Source organism: Hirundo rustica, chromosome 1 (assembly GCF_015227805.2).
Source record: "Hirundo rustica isolate bHirRus1 chromosome 1, bHirRus1.pri.v3, whole genome shotgun sequence".
Taxonomy (NCBI): Eukaryota; Metazoa; Chordata; class Aves; order Passeriformes; family Hirundinidae; genus Hirundo; species Hirundo rustica.
Genome location: NC_053450.1, coordinates 100,783,281 through 100,809,237, shown reverse-complemented (window position 1 = coordinate 100,809,237; position 25,957 = coordinate 100,783,281). Strand labels below are relative to the sequence as shown.

At 40.5% G+C, this 25,957-nt stretch overlaps 1 protein-coding gene across 1 annotated transcript in view; it reads left to right on the top strand.

The window, feature by feature from the left end:
• Positions 1 to 25,957, top strand: part of PDE1C (phosphodiesterase 1C) — a 301,936-nt gene that overhangs the window by 205,973 nt on the left and 70,006 nt on the right. The window contains exons 7-11 of the mRNA XM_058422827.1: positions 119 to 235; positions 2,121 to 2,261; positions 12,050 to 12,150; positions 13,961 to 14,089; positions 24,918 to 25,019. Of these exons, the coding sequence (XP_058278810.1) occupies positions 119 to 235; positions 2,121 to 2,261; positions 12,050 to 12,150; positions 13,961 to 14,089; positions 24,918 to 25,019 (590 nt within the window). The remainder of the gene's footprint in view (positions 1 to 118; positions 236 to 2,120; positions 2,262 to 12,049; positions 12,151 to 13,960; positions 14,090 to 24,917; positions 25,020 to 25,957) is intronic.

Sequence of the window (25,957 nt, the reverse complement as noted above, 5' to 3'; positions counted from 1 at the left end):
AAAAGAAATTATACATTTATATCACCACTGAAATTCTCAAATTGTGAGAGAAAGTGAAGAAATTGTATGATCATGGTAAAAATGACATATTAACTGTCTTTTCTACATACTCTTGCAGAATGTAGACAAGTGGTCCTTTGATGTATTTGCACTAAATGATGCCAGTGGGGATCATGCACTGAAATTTATTTTCTATGAACTTCTCACACGCTATGATCTGATCAACCGTTTCAAGGTCAGTACTTAGAAGATGGCTATCTTCATTCATCTTGAATGTTGTTTAACTTCCCTTCCATCCTGCTTTTTTTTTTTTTTTTTCCAATTAAAAATGGAATTTTAGTGATCTTTGAAGAATTTGTAAACACTGCACTTTCCCTAATAAGAAGACCATGTGTGATTTATGTAGTAATTTCAATTGCAATGAGGCACCGTGAACTAGGTGGGGAAATACTGCATTTGATTCTATAAGAATGATGGTGTAATTTTCCTGAAGCTTTATAGGATCCTCAAGCATGCAGGCATAAAAGTGAACAAGAGAATAGAAAAGCAAATTCAGATTTATTCCAATTAGATTTGCCAGCAGGTCAAAGGAGGTGATTCTACTCTCAACTCTGCTCTCATGAGACCATATTTGGAGTACTGCATCCAGGTCATCAAGGTCTGGAGCTCTCAGCACAGGAAATACAAGGACCTGTTGGAGCCATTGTAGAGGAGGGCCACAGAAATTATCAGAGGGCTGGAGCACCTTTCCTGTGAGGAAAGGCCAACAGAGTTAGTGTTGTTAAACCTGGAGAGGAGAAGATTCTGGGGATTGTTTATTGCAGCCTTTTGGTAACTGAAGGGGACCTATAAGAAAGATGGGGGAAAACTTTTTATCAGGGTCTTCTGCAGTAGGACAAGGGCTAATGATTTTAAACTAAAAGAGGATCAATTTAGATTAGATATAAGGAAGATTTTCTTATGGTGAGAGTGGTGAAATACTGGAAAACATTGCCCAGAGAGGTGGTATGTGCCCCATCCCTGGAAGTATTCAAGATCAGTTTGGACTCTGAGAAATCTGGTCTAGTTGAACATGTCCCCTGTTCATTGCAGGGCCAAGTTGACTAGATGACTTAAAAAAGTCCCTTCCAGACCAAACTATTCCATAATTTTGTGATTGTTACAGAGGTTTCCTCCAGCTTTGAAGAGGAAACATTGCCACTCTCCCCACGCAGATACTCTCTCATCCCTTCCACTGTTGACATTTCCATTTCCCAGGGGTTCTCACTTTGACTGGAAAGAGTTTACAGATGTCTAGATCCCATAATTTTTCAGGAACATCTTATGCCTGATGAGACCAAGATGTCTGCTCAGAATGGCATCCTCTACTTACAGGTAGTTATCTCTAAGAGGAGAAAAACAGTGATCTTTTATATGAAACATTAACATTTAATGTATTTCCTGTCTGAGCAGATGAAACTGGAGGACCCATGTTGCCAGTTGCATATGTTACCACCTGGTATAGTCTCCTTTCTAGAAATGCCCTGAATTGCATTTTGTCAGGTCATTTCAGTTACTTTTGGAGTCAGAAAATCATGGCAATCCCATAGGATGGGCAGGCTGGGTTTTGCTGTGAAAACCCAGAGGTCTGATAAATTATAGTCCTTTTAAAGTATCTAAGATTTGCTATATCATGTGTTTTTCATTAGAAAATCTTAAATGTGAATAGTAAAGCAGAGATATATTCCAGCGGATCATGAAGGCAGTTGCTTGCAATCTATTTAGAAATATTTCTCCATGACCATCAATCCAGCAGTTGCTGTTACTTTTCATACTCTGTGTGTTCCAGACAATATTTCATAGTGTACTTATTTCTGTTTATTTATTTGTGGGAATGATTCACATGTAATGTAATTATGGATGGAAAGAAACAGTTTGAAATAGTAACCTGAATTCACTCTCTCTCTTGAGTGACTGTTTCAGATGGTATAGCATTTTGTTGTTTTGTGAAGTACAGATGGCTCCTTGAGAACCTCTTATCAAAGTACTCCTGTCTGAATGCTAGCCATTAAAGCTGGTTTTGGGGGGTTTGTTTGTTTGTTTGTTTTTGTTTTTCTTTAATTCTGTGCTGATTTACTTAGATTCCTATTTCTGCCTTGGTGTCTTTTGTGGAAGCTCTGGAGGTGGGCTACAGTAAACACAAAAATCCTTATCACAACCTAGTGCATGCTGCAGATGTCACACAGACAGTCCATTACCTCCTTTTCAAGACAGGCACAGTGGTAAGTAAAAGACTTGGCATCCTGAATATATAGTGAATTTACTACAGTTTCTGCTTATTAATGAGATTATGATTATCCACAGTAGAACCTGTTTACACTGTAGACACAATTAATTTGATATGGCTGGGTTAATAAAGGCAAAGACTTGGGATTATTTAGGAACAGAGGGTAAGTGAAGTTGTTGATAACTAATTTAACAGTGATCTAAAGAAGATGAATGAGAAACCCAAGCTTGGTTTTTCACTCTGCCACAAATCTTCTGTGTGAATCTGCCAACACACCTTTGCTGGAATTCATTTAATCTAATATGAATAATTGTATTGTCTAAGAATTCTTCTTGACTTAAGGTGGGAGACAGTACATCCAAATGATAATTCATTCCACTTATCTGAGCATAACAAGTGCTGGGATCTGGAAATGCTGATCTCCATCCACTTCTCTACTGCAAAATTATCTAGAATTGCATAGAAACCTCCAGACAGCTGAAATCTGACAACAATGCCAGGGGCTTGAAAAACAAACTTAGTGCACAATATGTTCCCACAGTTGTTCTCAAGACAAACAACAGAAATACATTTGAGGGTAGACTAGAGAAACTGAAGGAAGATAGATGCCAGAGTGAAGCTCAACCATTGCAGTTTGGATTCAGCTGGAGGCTTAGAAAGTTGCTGGCCCACACCGTTGGGAAAAAATATCAGGGAAAGTTCAGAGTGTACAGGATACATATGTATTCACTCTCTTCTTTCTCCTGGTTACCACTGCAGCCAGAAAAAGGAATGAAATTACATTTAGTCTGATTCTGTGGAACAGAACTTTTCCACACATTATTTGCCTCACTTTTTCCATGCACCTAATTTGCCCTTGCTCTTGCATTGGCTGAAGTGTAGAGACAAAGGTGACAGTGAAAGGGAGATTCATCTGTTAAATGTTTGGCAATTATCTCCCGTTATACCATGGTAATTCAGTAATTGCTTTGTTTGTGGCTGGTACTTGAATACGTGTAATTCTGTTATATTGCACTTCATTTCTCTGAGGTCCTTTCACTAACCAGTGTGCAGTTTGAGGGTCATGGAGTCTTTGTAGTGCAGAGCAGACACATGAACCCAAGTCAGCAGATGCTGAATTTCTTACTGCAGCTCAGGCCTCCTCCTCTGTATCTGAACTGCTGGCTGCCTCAGCTCAATCAAGTTCCAACACTCTCACACAAAGAGCACCTTTGATCAGCTATACAAAATCACTATAAAAATTGTCTGTCAGCATCGCTTGTGATGGTAGTTGTATGCTGACAATATCTTTTTCTGTGCAGCTCAATAAGAAACCTGAATAAATGCTGCCACCAGTGTCTACAGGGTGATGGAGTACAGGACAGAGAGGTACAGGCTAACAAAGTGTAATGCAGCTCTTGCTATGTGTTTTAGGCCAGTTTCAACAACTGTAGAGTTGCTCACGCTTGAGAACTATGTTTTGTGCATATGACCTGCATTTCCGCACTTCCTATTGCCACACTGGTGTTGCTTTCAATTCTGAAGCCAGAACTGGATCTCTTCCCTGAGGAGTCACACACTCCACTGCCTCCTGTAAACATCCCATGTCTCCTGTGTTGAACGTAGACTGCACTTGTGAATTGCAGTCACACAGCAATTAGAGCAGTAAATGCTGCTGTTTATCAGAAGCAGGTTTGGAAGGAGTCAGGTGCTATCTTGTGTCAAGAGCTGATTCAGACAGGCTGATCCTGATGGAAGTTGTGTCACTTGCTTCTGATTGTGCCTGAAGTAAAAACGACTTAGGTCAGAATTGCAGCTAATATTTACCCACTCAAAACCTTCTGTGAGATAGAAAATTGGTCACTGTTGATTATAGGAACATTAGTTAATGAAAATGCACTGCAAGCTGTAGCCAGTAGAACAGGTGTAATGTTGAGTAATGTGAACTGTATTCTAGTTGTGAGGAAATAGATTCCCTTTTTCTCCTCAAACCATGGAAGAGCAGTTTTCATGTGGTGCTACTCTGCTCCAAAAGGTTACTGGACTAAAATAGCTGCCCAAATATAGTTGATCACCATCCTATGTATGTTCAGAACTGCCTTTTTTTCCATCTTGCTGCTTCCTGATCTATTAGTCATTTAGCAGCAACTCAGATGTGAGTGAATGACTACTATTTCATTCTAGCCTGTGTTGCACCATTGATGAATGGGATTTCCTATCCTGTCTCTGAGTGCACTAAAGCATGGAAAGTGTTAGAGAAAATTGGAAGGACATGAAAATACATGAGTAAGCAACAGAGAAGTTTGGACATTTTTTCCTCTGAGAGAGAGAATGCAGTGGACTAAAAAGAAATAAAAAAACAAACCCAAAGTAAACCCCTGCAAACCAAACCACACCAACCTCTTTTTTAAAGGAAAAGGTGATCTGAAGTCACAGAATCAGCTATATTGGAAAAGACCTTTGAGATCATCGAGTCCAACCTCTGACCTAACACTACCTTTATCAACTAGATCATGGCACTAGGTGCCATGTCCAGTCTTTTCCTAAACACCTGCATGGACAGTGACTCCAACACCTTCTTTGGCAGCTCATTCTAATGCCTAATCATTCTTTCTGTGAAGAACTTATTCCTAATATCCAGCCTACACCTCTGCTGGTGCAGCTTAAGACTGCTCTTGTCCTGTAGCTGGTTGCCTGGGAGAAGAGACCAACCTCCACCTGCCTACTACCTCCTTTGAGAGAGTTGTAGAGAATGGTAAGGTCTCTCCCCTGAGCCTCCTTTTATCCAGGCTAAAGAACCCCAGCTCCCTCAGTTGTTCCTCACAGAGCTTGTGTTCCAGACCATTCATCAGCCTTGTTGCCTTTTCCTTGACATGCTCCAGCATCTCAACATCTTTCCTAAATTGAGGGGCCTGGAATTGGGCACAGTACTCAAGGTGTACTCATCAGTGCTGAGCACAGGGGAAGAATCACTTCCCTAATCCTGCTGGCTACACTATTCCTGATATAGGCCAGGATGCTATTGGCCTTCTTGGCCAACTGAGCACACTGCTGGACCATGTTCAGGCTGCTGCCAATCAGTACCCTCAGGTCCCTTTTTGCCTGGCCACTGTCCGGCCACACTGTCCCCAGCCTGTAGTGCTGCAGGGGGTGGTTGTGACCAAAGTGCAGGACCTGGCACTTAGTCTTGTTAAACTTTATATTGTTGGATTCAGCCCATCGATCCAGCCTGTTCAGGTAGCTCTGCAGAGCTCTCCTACTCTCCAGCAGATTGATATTCACAATCATCTTGGTGTCGTCTGCAAATTTGCTGATGGTAGATTTGATCCCTTCATCCAGATCATCAATAAAGATCTTAAACAGGACTGGGCCCATCCATACACAGATCCCTGGGAGACACTGCTAGTGACCGGCCACCTACTGGATGCAGCACCATTCACCACCCCTCTCTGGGCATGGCCATCCAGCCAGTTCTTAACCTAGCAAAGAGTGCTCCTGTCCAAGCTATGAGCTGCCAGCTTTTCCAGGATTATTCCATGGGAGACGGTGTCAAAGACTTTGCTAAAGTCCAGGTAGATGACATCCACAGCCTTCCCTACACCCACCAGGCTGGTCACCTGGTCATAAAAGGATAACTGGTTGGTTAGGCAGAACCCTCCTCTCCTAAATTTATGCTGTCTGGGCTTGATCCCTGGGCTGTCTTGTATGTGCTACGTGATGACCCTCAAGATAATCAATTCCATAACCAGGCAAGGCATTGAGGTCAAGCTGACAGGCCTGTAGTTTCCTGGATCCTCCTTTTTGCCCTTCTTATGGGTGGGGATTGCACTGGCCAGCTTCCAGCCATCTGGAACCTCCCTGGTTATCCAAGACTCATGATAAATGATGGAGAGCAGCTTGGTGAGCTCTTGTGCCAGCTCCCTCATCACTCTAGGATGTATCCCAACTGGTCCCATAGACTTGGGAGCATGGAGGTGGCTCATCAGGTCACTAACTACTTCCTTCTGGATTACAGCGGACGACTCTCCCTGTCTACTAGCTCAGGAGGCCTGAGGATGACCTGTCTTATTGGTGAAGACTAAGGCAAATAAGGTGTTAAGTACTTCAGCTCTCCTCACCTTTGATAACTATATTTCTCACCATGTCCAGTAGAGAATGGAGATTTTTCTTGCCCATCTTCTTTTGCCATTAATGTATTTATAAAAACATTTTTATTATCCTTTACAGAAGTGAGTATGTGCAATATGCGTAAATATGTGCAGACGTGTCTTGGTTTGAAAGACAGATGTCTGCTAGGGAGGGCAGGAGCCTCCCTTGGAATAGAGAATGTAAACCCCCTCCCTCCAAATTTCTTATAATTTTGAAATTAAGGGGCTCTCAGGCAAAGATATGAGGATAGGAATAACATTTCTTTACTAGTATGTATAAAAAGGCAAACAAACAACAATAACTATGGCATTAACCACAAACAGAACTGGGAACCTCATGACATCCTTCTTGACTGCAGGCAACTTCCCCTTTGGCGTCATTACGGTCACAGGCGGTAGGGAACACTGGTGGCTCCTGGTGAGCAGGGCAGGTGCGATGATCCCCATGGGGCTGCAGGGGGCGCTGTGGCGCAAGTTCAGGAAGCACATGGTAATGGCGGCTTTATGCGAGATGGGGAAGGGATGGAAGAGAGGCTTTACAAACCCCTGGGGTTGCTGCCCTAGCAGGACTCTCTGAGGCAGCAGGCTGAACAGCAGAGATGAGCAGAAATCCCTGGGGTGGTGGACGAAATGTGAATGCATGAACTCAGCCTATGGCCCACGTATTCTTACTGTAATTAGCTACACACTCAGTAGCCCATGCAGATCATTTTGGTGGAGTTGAAGTCCAGATAAGTGTCTTCTGCTTCGCAGGAATATTACCAAGCACATTCCCACACCCAAATCATATCTGTAATTTGGTTTAGGATTTAATATAGCCCAATAGGAAACCACACCACAATCTCGCAGCACTGTGACATTTCAGCTGTGCTTCTCTTGTTTGGATGCTTTTTTAGACTTTGGTTTTAGGGGCTTTTTCCTTCATTTTCACCTCACCTTCCCTGAACTACACAACCAGTCTGAAAATGCATAGATTAATGTAGCTTGAAAATGAGAAGTGATCAGTCCTAATGTCCTGCTCACAGCAGAGATAGCTTCTTACACACGTAGTGTATTCACACACAGTAAAGAAACGTATGGGGCATTTTCCTCTTTCCAGGATTTGCTCACATCTTATCATTACTTATCATTATCTTATCATTACTGTAGTGTGTTTAGTACTTTAGTTCATCACTTCTACAATATTTATGCAACTTGGACATGCTGGAACACAAGATTTTGGTTTCAGAAATTTGTAAGGGCCATTGGTTTAATTCTTCACCAATGGGATGAAAATCACTTGTAAAAAAATTATATACAAAAATAGGGAAAAACCCCTAATTTTTTCTTGCTAACTAGTTACTTGTTATGTGGAAAATTTGCCTTTTTCACATTTAAATATTCTATGTCTTGAAATTCTTTCTAGTCTTAAAAGTAAGAAACATATTTCTAGTTTGTCTTTACATGGTTCATTTGCCTTTGTCATGCTCCCTGTTATTTATGAACTCTCTGAAGAGTCTTGTTCGATCCCTCTTTTTTTTTTTTTAAAAAAAAAATTATTTTCAATTAAATCTTCTTACCCTCTCCTTTTGTAAAATTTCATAAGTTTTCCTGATACCTTTCCCCTCAGGATAATGGAGCTAGTTTGTTATACTTTACTGTATGAACTACGAAGTTTTTGTCTCACTCATAAACAAAATGTTGAAAGAGAATTTGGAATTAATCTGATGTTTTTCTCATAGAAGACTGGCATATGTCACAGTCTGGTCTGGTCTGGTGGTAAAGGTGCCACAGCCTTCCTCACTAGAAGCGTCTTTAAAAAGATGACACCTAGATTGACGGAGGCACAGGCACTCTCAGGTGCACAGTGATCAGCTCTTTGTGACACTCTCAAGTGGAGAGTGATTTGCTCTTTGTGAGGCTGCCTCAGCAGCAGAGCCGCATTTGCCACCCCAGGCAACACAGGAGTAAAAGCAGCAAGACGGGAGTCTTTCCAACTTCCAGGACAGCTTCCTTATTTCATGAGGTCCAGAGGAGAAAAAGCCAAATTGTTCCACAGGAAAGGGATTATGTAGGGTAGCCAAGGGCAGGGTTTCACAATTTGGCCAATGAAGAAAGGAATTGGGAAAGGGACCAATCAGGGGAAGGATCCAAAAAGAACCAATCAGGAGGGGTAAAAACCAGGAACAAGGGGAATAACCAATGGGGTATGAAACATTAACATAGAACTACAAAGGCTCATAGGTTGAAGTATTTTTTTCTCACCTTGAGCCACAAGGAAAACTCTAAAAGGGACTTCCCAAAGGAGAGTCCCTGTGTACTGAGGCAGCCTAAAGGCTGCACATGGGTTGAAGCACTTTGGGTTGAAGTACTTTTGCTCACCCTGACCCATAAGAAAATCTCTCAAAGGACTTCCCAAAGGGGGATTCACTCCTAACTGAAGCAGTGTAGGGGTTGTGTGCTCTTGGCAGGAATGAGTTATTCTCTGCAGATGGTTCTTAAACTGCTCCCTAGCATAGAAGTATGATATACAGCAATAGCTTTTAGGAGCTGGCAGACTCTTTGCTGATTTTGTTCCTTTTTTTATTGGACTCTGTTGTTTAGCTCTAATTGTTACTTTCTCTCATACAGTTTTCTGATTAATCTCTATAATTGTTTGAAAATACCACAATTTCTCTTTTAATCTAGAAAATGATGGGAAAATTATAAAGCTTAAGACTTTTTTCTCTGATACTGACAAGAATGACAGGAGACTATTTCCTGCAGCAGACCTGAAAATTTGTGAAAGTGCAGGACTTCTCTGTCCCATCTTTTAGTACTAAAAGGGTGGTAAGATCATCTTCATGAGCCAATTGTGATTAATAAGCAGGTCATCATAAGCTTTGAAAATAGCACCCACTTTGGAACAAGTTAATAAACTCTTGGGAAGAAAGCTAGCTAATTACTTACATTGTAGCAATTTCTTGGAAACGGGAAATTAGTGTGCTTTTTTTTTTTTTTTTTTTTAGATTTGGGAATGCTACTCTTTCCTCTTCCTTCTTTATATATACACCAATCCTTTTGTTTACATGCAAATGAGCCACCCTAGTAGCTAATGCTTCACATTTACTGTATATTTTTGAAAGGCAATCATGCTTCCTTGCCTATTTTTTTTTTTTTTTAATTTTATTTTTCATTCTGGAAGCCAATACTTGGTATTTCATGCCTTTTACTCTCCACCATTTCTGACCTCCATTGCAGAACGTTCAATATGGTTTTATTCTGGATTGGTTTTGCCAGCCCTTTACAAATCAAACCCATTCACATTTCCTTGCTCTTTTCATCTTTTGTGACACTGTCATGATGTTCTTGATGGCTTTGTTCTTTAAAAATTAGCTCTCTGTTTCCAAGATGAAATCCACCACAAAGCAGTGAAATGTAGCACTTTGATGGAGATTGCATCCATTCTCTGCAGACTCTCTGCCATCTAGTTTGCTTTCTCTTGCTAGGTTGTGGCAGGAAAAAAAGGATGAAGAGGTTCCAGTTACTTGCCTTGTGTTACTCACAAGCCTATTTTTACTTTGTTCTACTTACACTGCTTTATTTATTACTAACAATTAACAGCTGTAATTGCATTTTATTCTGGGTGATCTTCCTGGAATGCTGTTATGATACTTAATACTGCTAATACAAGATACTGCTAATAATAGGATTTAATACACCCTATTTGAAAACCTACCTTACCCAAAATTGTTCAACAAGTGATGCTTTGGTAAGGTATGCACGTCAGCACTTTTCCTGTATGCACTTTAAGAGACAAGGTAGAAAACCTCAAACACTAAGGCTCGTTGCCTTTGTAATGCTTTAAGACTTGAGTCATGAGATCTTGTTAGTGTGTGAATTGTCAGATACTGTCCAGAAGGTCTAAAGTGGATGCATTGGAGTAGCTGAATGTGCTCTGAATGAGTTCTGCGTGCATAACACAAGCTTGCCTTGGCTGTTTCTGAGCACTTGTGTCCTGATTTTTTTCTATAATTTGCAGTCTCTGCTTTTGGCAAATGGCAGACCCCTGTTAGCAATGAAAGTCCAGATATAGACATGTAGTCTGGAAATCTTAGTTCCATTTTTTCCCCCATTGCAGTTGCCAGAGTTTGTTGCTTGAACGTTGAATTAATGTTCTTAATAATTTGGAAATCATTCCTTATTCACAAGTCACACCTGGAAACAAAATTAACAGACTTCTCCACTGTCAGTGTGCTCCAGTCATGTCCTGGATCAATGGTGTAGATATGAGAAAACAGTGAAATTTCTGTTTCTGATAGTTTCTTGCACTTCTCACTGTTCTCTCTCTCTTGCAATTAAAAAAACAAAAAAAACCAAAAAAACAATGCCCCCCCTCAAACCAAATAATAATTAAAAAACTAAACAAAACACACACACACACACAAAAACAAAACAAAACAAAAAAACCCAAACAAACAAAAAAACCCCCAAGAACCACCTTGATTATGGTCAGTAACATTGGACAAAATATCTCTGGGCTATATTTTTAAACTACATCTTTAATGTAAGGGGATCTTTAATGTAAGGGGATCTTTAATACTGCTCCATTCTTCACTGGTTATGGAGAGATGACTGTGAAACACAGATAAAGAGCTAGAGAGGTTTCTGTGTGCAGAGTCCCACTGTTATCAATGCTTCCCTACACATGCTTAACACATTAGTGGTGGCCTCTGAGCTACAGTAGATGTCTAGAATAGATTTTGGAAACCTTAGTGCCTTTGCTGGGCTTTGAATTCAAAGGCAGTTTGGATATGAATGCCTGTCAAAACGTTTGCAGGTTGACAGTGAAGTGTTACAGAAGTATTTGGGAATCCCTGTGATAAATGCTTTTTCTAAATGCAATATATTTAAGCATTTCATACAAATATTTACAGCATCCACAGTATCTAAAACCTTTGATTCCGAAGTGCTTGATGTTAACAACACTCCTTGTGGGCTACCAGTGGAAAATTAGACAATAAAATTATTTATTTTTTGCTCAGATAAAAATTATTAAAACCATCTGAATAATTTATAAATCTAAGGCAAAAGTGACTTAAGCATTGTAAAATAAGGCTTTGACTAGGGAATTAGGAAAATCCCACAAAATTCAGGGCTTTCTCAAGTGTTTTTAAAAATGATAAATATATAACAAGATGTACATCTTTTGAAGTTATCTTCCTTGTTCTCCTCATGATTCAGTGATTGACAAAGACTTAGTTTTCTGAAAAACAGTGACATTCTTCTGTATCTGAGTCTCTGCTACTCAGGTAAACTGAACACATACCCTGGTGGTATGTGTTTGCCTGTACAAGTTTCCCTCGATGAACCTTGATTTTCTTGAGTTTTCCTTGTTGCTCTTCTACAAACATTGCTCTTTCAGAAGGGCACATTTCCCTTTGCTCTGCCTTAAAGCTTATTAGCTCCTGAAACCATTTTGCTGAAGTTCAGTTTATTTAGATGAAGGTCCAGGATGAACACTGATTTGGCTTTTATGTATCTACCAGAGAGGTTTGCTTTAAAACAGCTGTCAAACTGCAGGGGAAGGGTAATGACATGCAACACTGACCGTTGACAGAGGATAAATAACTTACCTTAGAACATAAAAGTCTGGGAAAATGACAGCTTATCTGATTGTACTGTAATCTCTTTTCAGCACTGGCTGACAGAGCTGGAGATCTTCGCTATGATTTTCGCAGCTGCCATACATGACTATGAACACACTGGAACCACCAACAATTTTCACATCCAGACAAGGTGAGGCAACTGTAAATCATGATGAAGAATCAGGAAATAGAGGGAGAAACCTTTGGAGAATTACAGCACAGCCACCTTAGAATAGTGCAGGAATGTCTGCTTTCAAGTGTTACAGGAGGAAAGTTCACTTTTTCAGGTTACATTTTTTCTTGTTCAAACATCGACAATGATGTGCATGTATTCTAAATTCCTAATTCATTCTAAATAATGAGCATTGTTTCATATTAAAAACCAGGAAAAAAGGAAGTTCCAAAAATATTTCCATATAAAATTTTCAAAGACAAATGGCTGTACAGAGTGATGTATTTTGACGAAGATAAAGTTTTGAAGGAGATATTGTAATTTTACATTTTTTTCTCCTTGTTGAATTTGAAGAATCAAATATTATCTGCATAAATGAGGCATTCAACTGTGTTTATTGCATTCATCAGTGAATGTGAACACTATGCGTACTATTTTTACTTACACTACACATACTATTTTTACTTGAGTAGAAAACCAAGGTAGGTAGGTATTTCCCTGATTAGGTAATGGTACACATATTAACAGGGAAAACCTGCAGCAAGGGGATATGCATACCACTACCTAATCAGGGAAATACTCTTTTAAAGCATCATAAATTGCTAGAGAGTAATTAACTGATCACAAACTAGACTGGACTGGTGTATTTTATAAAGCTTTTCAGTTGGTGGAAAAGAGGAAAATTAGATGAAGATGGCAGTAAAATTCAGAAGTGTGCAAAGATTATGAAGTCTAGTTTCAGTGATAATTGGGCATCTAATGTTTGTGTGCTATTTTGGCAATAGGAGTGTACTGGTAGTAATGCCAAAATGTCTAAATGTGCTCAGCTGACACTGCACACTTGGGCATTTCTAAGAGACATTTTAATTAAGATTGCATGTCTGTAATTAAAATAGATGTCTATAGTGTGTTAGCTGAATCATGCTATGCATCCGGGATAAAACACATATATGTGCAGTAAAGACTGGGAATGAAGAAAGAAGTCTGTCTCTATTCTGGGTGGCAAACTCTGAAGCCACACTGCTCTTCGTACAACTTCATGCATACAGGAATTAGGGATCTGCTGTACTTTCCAAATACTTATAAAAATATTCAAGGAAGGACAGTCATAATTTAATTTTTCTAACATTGAACATCAGACAGCATGAAGTGTCAGTGGAAAAAAATATACACTGCTCTCTGTGAAGCAGATCTGAGTAAGGACTGTAACAAAACATATTCACCCTCTGCTGCTGTTAAATTCTTTGTCTTCATACCAGTTTACCCATTCATCAATCACAGATCTCTGCTCCGGAGCTTAAAATCGGGCATGAAGTACCTTTGGTCTTACTCTGTCCCACTAGCACTTTCCTTTCCAGACAGCATAGTCTAGCACACAGACATCAGAAATCAGTTGAGTTATATCTTGCTTACAGCAGTTCTGGAAACAATATTGGGTCACATCTTGCAATTGCTTACTTGGGTACAATCAAATTTTAATATCAGAGAGACATACATAAGTACTAGGAAAAAGTATCATGGTTTTAATCCAAGTTTACATATCTCTCACAGCTTTTAGCACTTGTTTTCAAGTATGTAACAAGGCAGTTAGGTGAGTCTTATCTGGTGAAACAGATTTTGCAGTGTTCTTTAGATGTCTTTTACTGAGTAACAGCATTTAACCAAGTATTACAAGTGCTCTTAAAATGCTCATATCTATTCTAAAGATTTAATTGCTGTAGCTGATCAAAGGAAAACTTCTTTAGACAGGAGAGAAACAACCTTTCCTATGTTTTCTTTTACTTGCTAGGTCAGACTCAGCCATTCTCTATAATGACCGGTCTGTGCTTGAAAATCACCATGTTAGTGCAGCGTATCATCTTTTGCAAGATGATGAAGAGATGAATATTTTATCTAATCTCTCAAAGGATGATTGGAGGTAAAAATGAGCATGGTGGCTGCCTGGGAATATTACAGCATCATCACAGACTGGTATTACCTTGTTTGTATAGCAATATGCATTATTGTATATTATAAATTAGTCTTTCTACAATATAAAGAACTTTAAAAGGTGTTCATCTTGTTCATTCCTGCTTTCAATTTTCACTTCTGATACTAAGACTAGACTTTTTGACAATGGGTTATAGTATACAAACGGACTCCCATATAATTATTAAGTATCACGGACACTCTTTGTATACATGTAATTGATTATAGAGCTAGCCTGCTGTTTCTTTGTCCTAAAGCATAAATATAACCTTTATCTACTTTAACACTACCTGCCTGGAAATTATAAATGGGACTTAATGCAAAACATAATCCAGTCCAGGGGGCATGGATCTACTACATATGCTTAGGGGATTTAAGAAACTGTAATTTAAAATAAGCCTCATGAAATATATGATTTTTGTGCCAAAATGAGCCCATGATTAACTTTATAATAGCAGACAGTTCAAACTGATGACAGCTTTCTGTTTTTACAGGGTTTCGTGAATTTTGAGGAGTGATAATTTTAAAATAGCCTACTGTGCTAGACAGGAAGGGTCGAGCCCCATGGTCTTTTTCATGGGAGAGGAAACAACTTGTGAAATCCTATGTGACACACAGTGCCTTCTACACATTCTTAAATGTAACATAGTGCTGAGCAGTTGTTTAATCAAGTTTTAATATAAATGTGGGGAAATAAGCCTGTCTCTAGGGCTGACTTCTACCAAGATGTTCAGTGAGTGCTCTGCTTGCTAATCTGTTTAGCCTGAGTTTCCTCTTTATTTTAACTTGCCGCCGGTAATGTGATCCTATAGTCAAACACCAGGAACTTACACTGCTGATTTCAGTCAATAGGGGTGTTGTGGAGGAGTGTCCTGAAAATTCTACCTGCCAATATATAGAATAGTGTTGTGGTGGGCAGCAAGAAGGTGGCAAGAAAATATCTCCACTGAGATGACAAAAATATATTTTAGGTACAGATGGAAATGCCTTGCCAAATGTTTGCAGCAAATTATTCCTTTGTTTAATGTTGGTGAGGAAACATAAAGAATTAAGTGTCTAGAAACATCAGCCTTAGAGCCACTGTCTAGAAGGAACAACCACTGTTTTTAGTGGAGCAGATAATTGAGTACGCTTTATTGCATAGATACTGACTTTAGGTAAATGGTCTGCTTTTGAGCTTTAAAATGTTTAAAGTTTTTGACTGAATCAAAGCCAGTTTCAGATATTTCTCATTGATTCTGTAGTGCCAATATGTGTGTCCTGTTGATGCAATGTGCTTAGAACCAAAGTTTCAAAGATTAACCCATCCCTTTAAAAAATGCTGTAACTGCCTGAACAAAAATATTCAGTTGCTTGAATTGCTTATTTGTTCTCTCTCAAGTATGATTTTATAGCTGCTGATCAAGCAGGAGTGCTATAGAGAAAAGGGCACTGTCTGGAAGTGCTTTAATTCCAAAACATTGTGATTTCTATGTGGTTTTGCCTTTGACTGCCACTACAATATCCCATAGGCAAACATTTGGGAAGCACTGTAAACATCAACTGACTTCAGCAAAATCTGAGGTGTTGAAAAATAAAACCCAAGAAGCCCAGAGTTTCCCCATTCTAGGACTCAAAAGTAGGACTCAAAAGTATTGACGGATGCTTTGGGCATCTAATAAAATGTGCCCAAAATAAACTTCACTTTTGTAGGCTAACATATCTCCCTCTGCAAAAGGCTGGAGTGATGTTTTTTGAGTATAAATTCTTAAGTACCTTTCTGAGGTGAGCTCTGACATCCTTTTTTCACATTACTAGGAAAAGAAGGTCTGATGATCTGCAATCTTAGATGTCTGTGTGGATTTTATAACATTTTTGGTATTCTGTCATCTAATTAGGGAATGTATTTTCAGGAAAGATACATAGAAAGCTGGAGACACATTTCACAGTTGAAAAATAAATGGCCACAGGTTTCATAAGGAAAGCAGATGAGAATGGAAGAGAACTTTTGGGCTACAATCAAGAAGAAAAGTTGAATGCTTACTAGTGCCTAAACAACTTTTTTTTTCCTCCACTGACAAATATGTATATTTCTCTGGTGCTTATTAAATATTTGAAAATTAATTTAGTTGCTGCATTTTGTGAATCCCATTTGTGCAAGTTATCAAACAAAAAAAACTGTAGCAAAAACAAATCACAGTGAGCTAAGAAAATAAACTGCAAAGTGAACATGTTTTCCAATATAATGTTATAAATGTCTTTTTTGACACTGTATTTAATTGTTAGTAAGTTCCATGCAGTTTATTGAAACCTTTACTGCCAAATATATATTAAAAAATAATAAATAAAATAAAGAGGTTGAATAAAGGCTGAATAAAAAGATATCTGGAAAATGTTTAGTTGTTTAGCTTTGTATAGGAGTTCAACTTTGGGAAGTAACTTTGAATTCAATATTGACTTTCTCAGTAAAGCTGCTTCGTGTTGTCCCTCAAATAATTTTGAACCCTCCTTGTCAATCCCTGGTATTAATTTCAAGATTGAGGTGAGAAATCACAATTTTTTTACTGACTTTGTTAAAATGCCCTTCCTTTTTTTTTTTTTTTTTTTTTTTTTTTTTTTTTTTTAGTAAGTAATAGTTTGTGTATAGTTGCAGGATCATGTAAAATTTTATCGCAAAATTTTATCGTAAAGTTTTGTTCTTATGCACTCAGGATGGACACATGCATATTCTGAGTTTTATACCCTTAGCAAGAATCAGCCAATGATGATATTTCTTCTAATGTAGTGTTTTCCTATTAATTTCTTTAATAATAAAGTGCTGAGACTTTGACTGAAAAAAATAGCCACATAAATCAGTTCAGGAGATGTAACTATTGTAACTGTGCAGTAAGTTTTCCTGTTTAAGACTTTTATAAATTCTTGTCACTGTTAGCAGGCTTCATTGTCTGTTGGTTTCTATGTAAGCCAGCTAAGCTGATTTGCTGTAAAGATTGATGGAGATCAGCATCTTTCGATTACGGCTTTTGTTTACTTAGGGAAGTGAAATTATCCTTTGAATTATCTCAGCTTAGTAAGAAACCTGAAAAAAATTATGCCACCAGTGTGTACTCTGTGATGGAGCATAGAAGAGAAAAGTGCGAGCTAACAAGGTGTAGTGTGGCTCTTGCTATGTCTTTTAGGCCAGTTTCAACAACTGTAGAGTTGCTCACAGTTGGGAACAACATTTTGTGTCTATGATCTGCATTGCAGCAGTTCCTTGATTGCCACACAGATGTTGCTTTCAATTCTGAAGCCAGAACTTGATGCTTTTCGCTGAGAAGTGTCATGGTTAGAAACAATTTATGGGGTGGATCTTGTGAAACAAGCTACTTTCTTTTTCAGTTTAACCCCTCTCCTCTCACCAACAAAGACAAATGCAAGAAGATATAAGTGAAAAAATAAGTTTGAGGAAAAAAAAAACAGCCACAACCAAGATAACAGTAATACCCACTGAATACAAAGGTCCTGAATCCTATGGACTCCCCAAGAACAAAGCAAATAAGATGGCAGAGAAGCCTCTCCCCCAGTATGGAGACTTTTGTAGAAGACCACATCAGCCAGAGGATGAAGACAACAGAGAAGATCCATTCTCCCATCCATGTGATAGAGGACAAAGGAAAAGAAACAACAGAACAACTGAACCTCCATGATTACAAAACTCCTTCTTCCCTCAAAGAACAACCAAGTGGGAACAAGGATAAAATAAAGGAAACCTGGAGAACTTGGAGAGCTATTCCTGTTCAAAGCTAGTCCAATGTTGTGAACCATTTAGTCCATGCCATCTGTAAGGGTCTCTCCTAGTGGTGGCAGCTCTGTCAACACTGGCAGCGGGATCTGGGGCAGTGGCTGTAACTCATGGAGGAAGAGGGGAGGACCAATTTTCTCCGTGTGACTGTCCTGAGTGGCAGTAGGGAAAGCAAAGGTCCCAAACAAAAGTCCTCTGCCAGCTCCAGGAACAGGGATTGCTCCTGGCAACAGTGGCCAAAAAAAGGTGTTAGGACATTTCCTCTTAAACAGTCTAGAATTAACAAATGCAGTTCTCTGAGATCTGCACCAGGCAATTTCCCACAGAGTTCAGAGAGAAACTAAAGAATGCTTCTGCTTCTCTCTGCTGTGGTCCAGAGAGTATGCCCCAGGAAACTCTCTTGGCACCCATAGAGAAACAAGAGAGCCCTGTCTGAGTGTTCCCCCACTCTTAAAGGGACCCTGGCACCTCCAGTCTCCATGGACCCAAAATGCTGGTTCCAGTTCCACTTCTGATCCCTGAGTCTTAAAGGCTCAGCACTTGGACTTATTTTCCTCATTCCATTGCAGCATCACTAGGAAGTGGGAATACCCTTGTGTACCAAGCTGTGCAAGTGTAATGGTTTTAATTTATTAAAACCAGGCAGAAACACCAATTTATGTAGGGGTTCTAGTATTAATTTTCTTTTTGTGGGAGGGAGAGATTAGGAGAAAAAAACAAAGCAGGCTTAAGCTTAAAAATGAACAAAAATAGTTTTATTAATATATTTTAAAAGAATGAGAAAAAAAAAGGTTGAGAAAAAGAAACCTTAAACTAAAACAGAATGATACCTTAAAACAAGCTTCTTTCGTCTTACAAACTATTAACTTTCTTATTGAACAACATAGAAAGACACAACTTCGGATTTTCAGTCAGTTTCACTATTTAGACATAACCACTCATTACTTAAGGAGAAGAGTCTTTCTAAGATCTTTTTATGAAGACATTTGCCACAAGACAAAATAGTCCGGTCCTCTCAATGTCACACATCTGCTGCTGCCCAGAGTTTTCGGAGACTGTGATGTTCTATCAGCAAAGCTTCTCAGTGTATCTGGCATACTATTTATGAATACTTCTTCTAGTCTAAAATCATCTTTGTCTCAAAGGCTGAGATCTCCTTTTAACCCAGGAGCGGGGGCTTTAAAGTTCCCAAATAAATCTCAATTACATCAGTCCTTAATTTTGATTAGAATAGCATTCTACCCAACAGTACTAAGATGCTGCAAAGAAGAGTTAATTTCTCCATAATCTACCTTAGAAAAGTCCGGTTAAAAATGTTCACTTCTTCAATTCTATTCCAATATTATTAGTTCTTTCACTTCTAATCTAACTGGTTTCATGTAGTGTCTATTTAGATGTACTTTCGGGTTTTCTTTCTTCTTTCTCTCAAGGAAGAATTGTGCTTTAAAAGTTCCATGTTGCTAGGAAAGGGTTAAATCTGCTCGGGCTTGCTAAAGGCCACATGCCAAGTGCCGAGGCTGCAGGAGCTGAAGAAAATGCAAAGCTGTGTTGATGGAGGAAGCTGGTAGATGTCCTTTTTTCCACCCCTCGGTCTCATCTAGGATGGCTCAGCTCAGAGTTGTTATGAAGCTGCAGGCTTTCTTTCTTTCTCTGCTGCCAGAGGTGATTAAGCTGGGCCATGTTTTGTCCCTTTCTGCCGCGGTCTGAGCACATGGTAAGCATTGTCAAACTGCAGCCAACTTCTTCCCTGCCGGCAAGCAGGGGAAAGGGCTTTGCCGGCCTAGACCCTCTCTGTGAGGGCAGCAGCTTTCAGGGGCCCAGCCGGGCCCAGCCCAGCCACCCAGAAGGGCAGCAAGGCCCAATCCGGGGCTGGCCTGGCTGCCTCCAGTGTTACCTCATGGCAGATCCCCAAAGCGAGAGGAAGGGCGGTCAGCAGCAGATTAGTTTTAAATGTCCCTTCCAAAGTCACATCGACACTGGTCAATTTAGCTGCCAATATCCCAGCCAGCTTTTTGATAGGTCCCTGTCCTCCCCGCTCCCTCCCCCCCCCCCCCCCCCCCCCCCCCCCCCCCACACACACACTCTACAGGGCAGGGAAAAACATTTTACATTTCTCCATATCCAGAAAACAAAATTGTGCCAACCTATGAAAGCAAGCTTCAACCACATTTATGCTGTCCAATGTCTGGAATTCTTTTGTGTCCATCATTATTTGAGAAAATTATCTCAATCAGAGCCAATTCTTTCAAGCTTTGGATTCCTTGCTTGGAGGTTTTCCAAGGGCCTTGATGCAGTTGGAGGTGTTCTTGGCAGAGGCAGCTCTCCTTCACAATTGCTAAGAGTCACATCCAGAGGCTGAGAGTTTGGGCCTCCTTGCAATTCCTTGGTTGATACCCACATCACACAACAGAAATCCCAAGTGCCTTGCTTTCAGTGCCATCCAAAATCGTAGCATCATCTGCACTGTCCCAGACTTGGATCAGCCAGCTCAATATAGACTCACCTGTTCATTGGGTGGGGTGTTTCTGCAGATTGTATGGATTTTCTAAGGATAGGGATTTTGGGGCTAGTCTCTCTCTCTCAGAGCCCCGGCTCTGTTTTTGCCTTGGCTAGCTTGAGACAAACCACAGTTAGAAGGATTTTTCCTCAGGGCCCCAAAAAACCCAGGAGCAGTTGTGAACCTTTTCCTTTAGAGAGAGATCAGGTTCTCATCAATGACAAAGGAAGGTCTGCACTTAATCCAGGGGGAAATCAGGGCTTTATTCAGTCTTTCTTCTGTGGCCCTGCCTCTGCCTGGGTCAGGAGCCCCTTCCCTGTCCTGGAGCCAAAAGAGAGACCCCGCCTAATGGACTGGCTTATCTCCAGGGGAGGTGCTAAAGGTGGGGACAAGCCACTACCTAATCAGGGATATGGTGGGAGTGGAATAGGATTAGGTTACATTCCCGTGTGGGAGAATGGGTGGGGAAAAGGGTCAGGGACAAACTTCGGGATGTAACATTTTCCAGGGGAACAGGGGAGTACAGAAGAAACCATTACAAAGCACAATATAGAAATAAAATACAATATAAACCCAAATAATACACAGCAATGGGATTTGATGATTATTTCCAGCTCTGATTCCTCTGCTGGCTGTGAGGGTTCTGCCTCCCCACCATCATCCATCAGGCAAATGCATTTGGTCTTGTATTTCCTCCTCTGTACAGGGGTGACTACTACTGGCTTACATTGCCTTTCTGGTTTAACTGTGGCCTGAGTGACTGGGGTGTCTGCTGATTTGTTCCCCTTCCCCTCCAGCTGTAGTTGCTGCTGTGCAGTAATGAACAGCATGGAATAAACATTATTTATGTCCCAGCACAGTGTAATAAGTTGCCCCTCTTTGGAACTGCCACTGTAATTTTTCTTCAAATATTCTGCTACCTTCGCTGGGTTCTGTATTTGTTCAGGGGGACATTTCTAAACCATTGGACTAGACCATTTCTTCAAAATCTGGCTTGTATCCTCCCACATTCCATGCCACTCAGGATTTTCCACCCCTGGGACAGACCTCTGGGCAACCTCCCTGGAAATCTCAGTCCTGATTCTAAATATGTTGTAGACTGCTATGTATAGAGACATATCAGAATTAGCAATAAGAATATGCTGTCTTAACATGCAGAGGGAATTCAACAATCTCAAAAAGTGATGTGCTAGACCTGAAGAGGTAGAAGGAGGTGAAAGGCTGGGAAATACCATCCCCTCCTGTTCCCTCAATAGGTTGGGTGAGATTATTAATTGTGACGGAGATAGTTGGTCTATATCTGCACAGATGATTTAGCTTAACAGATACCAGCTTGACCAGCCTAGCTTGAAGTAAACAAGTCCTCGGACACAATAGCGATAGGTCAGATTCATACCCAGACAGAGGACCTCAGCCAGCCCCTCTGAAGAATGGATGCACCCATATCACTAGACAGTGAGCTAGGCAGAGTTGAGACCCTTGATCAATCATGTCTGTAAATGTGGGAAATTTGAAAGCCTTATAAAAGGAGCTGCTGGACAATAAAGGTGTGGTCACTGCCTGAACTCCAGTGTGTCAATGTTGTGTCCCTGTCTCTGACTCCACAGTGACAATTAATAAGCCTTCAGAAACAGTAGGCCAGATCAGGACAGGCAAACAAAAGCACACATCTGAAATGATCTTTATTACCTCTGATATTATCTTTTCATAAACTGATATCATGGAGTGTATAAACAAAGCAATCTTGGTTTGTATTCCTGATCTGAAAGAGAACACATGTGAATTAATGACTGCTATTTCATCATAGCCTGTAATGCACCAGGGCTGAATGTTTTTATTCTGTCTCAGGGCACAATAGAGCAAGGCAAGTGTTAAAAAAGAGAGAACTGGAAGGATATGAAAGTACACACATAAGAGTTGGAGTGATTTGGGCATCTTTTAGTCTTCAAAGGAGAGAGAGAATACAGCAGGCTAAAAAGGAAAAACCAAAGCAAAGTATACCAAAAATTCCTAATGTTTTTATTTTTGTTCAGAGCAAACTTGATAATGAATTCCTTGAGGTGTGCCAAGCCTGCCAGTTTAGTGTGTTCCATGGTTTGCTGCAAGTGTGGGTTCCTACAAGCTGTGCTGGATGGCTGGCAGTCAGCTGCTTGGCTCCATAAGGGAAGAAACCAAACAAAGGTGTTGATTAAAAACCAAGGTCTAAAAAGATAGTTGACAGCATGGCCTGCTCCCTGCTGGCTGTGAGGTTAAAGACCTTAAAGCCAGAGGAGCTCTGGAGTTCAGTCACATGCTGTTGAGATGCGTGTTGTTTGAAGTGACAAATAAGAACTTTTCAATAGTGAAATCCTGTATTTTTTACCATGTCTGAAGTATTTTTCATCTCTGTTTCAGAGAAAATGATGATCTGAAATATGTTGTTGGGGATTAGGTTTGTTCCATTTTTTTTTCTTAGAGAATTTTTCCCCATAAGTTGCTAAGAGATAAAGTACTGGTGCTTAGATGATGCTTGACCAATACAAAGGACGGGGAAGATCACTTAAGTTTTGGGGCAGGAAAAGGACAGGGTTGGGCGAGCTGGGGGGGTCTTCTTGCTCTGGGCATCGGACAGCAAGGCTGCTGCTTGCTGCGGGAGGAGTCCACTGTCAACAGAAAGTCTGGTCCTGGGAGATCTACCATCATCTGCTTGTGTGCCCAGGAATTCTGAGCTCCTCCTGCCCTGCTGGAGCCGGGCCAGCCCTGTCCGGGAGTCGCAGTATCTCCAGCACTGCTCTTTTTGCTACATTGTAGCCCCCCCCCCCCCCGCCCCCTCCCCCCCCCGCCGCCCACCCCCCCCCCCCCCCCCCCCCCCCCCCCCCCGCCTGCCGTGACACCCCTCTGCCTGCCGCGGACATCCTGCCGTTCCAGCCACCAGCCCGGGAGTTTCCACCCTTCCAGCTTGGTACTTTTGGAGACCCAAGAGATCAGACTGCCCCGGGCTTTGTGAAACAAATCCCCTCGAGGTTCCTGGTTCTGTTTATTATTAATGCTGTAGTTGTTGTTTGCTTGCCTTGTTATACTTACTAGTAAAGAACTGTTATTCCTTTCCCCATACCTCTGCCTGAAAGGCCCCTTTAATTTTCTGAATTCTAATAACTTGGAGGGAGGGGATTGGAATTCCCCATTCATAGAGAGGCCCCGCCCCTCCCTAGCAGATGCCTGTCTTTCAAACCAAGACATACGTGCAAAGGTCAGAGGACGTGCATGTTCCAGATTTACATTTATGAAAGGGAAGGCAATCTGTGTGCTTGTAAGCATATGTACATTCTTACGCTGCAATCACTGTTTCATCTGCCTGAAGCCCTTTGTTTTTGTATTCCTACAGCAATAAGTGATACACAAAGTAGCCCAGTATGATGGAGCTGTAGTCCCGAGGATGTAGTGAAAAGTCTGCTGTTTCCCAGCATTAGTTGTTCCCACTGCACTATCCCACCATATTCTTGTACAAGTATATTTCTATGCATTCAGGTTCTTCTCTCTTGGTTGTATTGACACAGACATTTGTGCTGCTGGTAACTGACCAGGCAAAAAAAAAACAACAAAACAACCAAACCAAACCAAATTACTTTTCAACCATCATATGATTAGTTGGAACACTGTTAACTATGCAACTGATCGTACTTATGGGTTGGGAGGAGAAGGTGGTTATATGGTTCTTACGTTCTATGGTATAGTGTAGACCTTTGGCCAGTTTGGATCAACTGTCCTGGCTATGTTCCCTCCCAGCTTCTTGTGCACATGCTCACTGTCAGAGTATGGGAAACTCAAAAGTCTGCGATATGGAATAAGTACTGCTTATCAACAATGAAGATCATCAGTGTGTTATCAACATTATTCATGTATTAAACCCAAAACACAGCACTGTACCAGCTAAGAAGAAAATTTACTCTATTCCAGAAAAAAAAAAAGAAAAAAAACAACAGAACAGCAAGTTTGCTTAACAAAATCTCATACAGGAATAGTTTGAATTAGTAATAGCAGGGAAGTAGGGCAGGTTCTCAAAGATCTTTATTTCATATATGCATCATATATACTAAGGGATTTTTTTAATGTGGTGATTTTCCACCATATGAGTCAACTTCAAACGTGCATATCAACCAGTTGAATCAAGTTACCTTGATTCTGAGGCTTTTAACCACCTTTCCCCTTCCTTCTAATTATGCCCTAGAAAAGAAAGCAATTTAAGAAGTTTGTGCTTAATTGAAAAAGGTGTACAGATACAAATGTTCTCTTCAGAAAACATCTAATATTTCTCTTACCGAGGATTAGCCACCTGGCTTCATTTGCATCCCTCCCATTTCTGTGTTTGTGCCGAAAATCCTTCATCCTCTGCCCCATCCCTGAAAGAGGAGTAAAGAGTTAAATACAAAGGCATTGCTGTCAATAACTTGCAGATAACAAAAGAAACTGGAGCATTACCTGATGCTGGTTTTTGTTCTTTTCTTTCCCTGCTGCTCTCATTGTGATGCTGTCCAAAAGGGAATTTAGAGCTCTAGTCATTGAGACGGTGTTGGCTACTGATATGTCCTGTCACTTCCAGCAAATCAAAGCTATGAAGAATGCTTTGCAGCAACCAGAAGGGTGAGTCACTTCAAAACACAGTGCAGTGAGGAGGCTGCATTTCAGCTGGTGCTTTTGCCAATGCATTTAACTTCAAAAGTACCTCTCCAGAGGCCCTCTCTTTCTTTGATAGCTACAATTTTCTTTCTGCTGTTGAATTTTGAAGTAATTCGCTTAGGGAGGGATGAGCACATGCTGATATGCACATCTATATTCTGTGGTGGTAGCCCAAAGCTTTCATATGTCACCATTGTTGGGACCAGGCTCACTGGGCATTTCCCTGGTGGATAACATCAAGGACGTGATTCATTCAAGTGACCTCTATAACTGAGTATGGCTTAAGGTTATAAGACCTGCAGAACAAAACTAGAATTTTTGTCCTTATGAAGATGGTATCAGCTGTCACTCCTGGAAAGGGGCATGCTTCATAACCAGAGAGCAGATGAAAACTTGAGATCCACTGAGGGAAGGACTGGAAAATAACAGATGAAGCAGTATGGGGGAAGCCTTTTCTTCTTCCCAGTATGCCACTGGGAGCTGAAATATTTTATCCACAGCTCTTCCCCAAAAAAATCATTCTAGATTGCTCTGAGTGGTGTCAGTTTTTCACCCTGGACACAGTTATGTCCAGACCCTCCCAGAATTATACCTGTATCAGAATTATACCTGTATCAGAATTACACTGTATCAGAGCAGGGTGTGGCTAGCCACCTGATCCCCTCAGAAGCTACAACTCTTTCAACCATTTTGGATAGCCAAAAAGCAGAATTTAAAAAATGAGAACACCCATGCCAAGAAAGCATTATTTACTGGGTTCTTGGGCTAGCCTCTTAGGTTATGGTTGTAAGAAATCACCAGCATTCTTTTCTGTGAAATCTAGATTCCCTTCTGTACTCACACAAGTTTTCTATCAGTTATTTTGTAGACTTGTCAGAGCCCTAGAGACCCCACTGTTCATT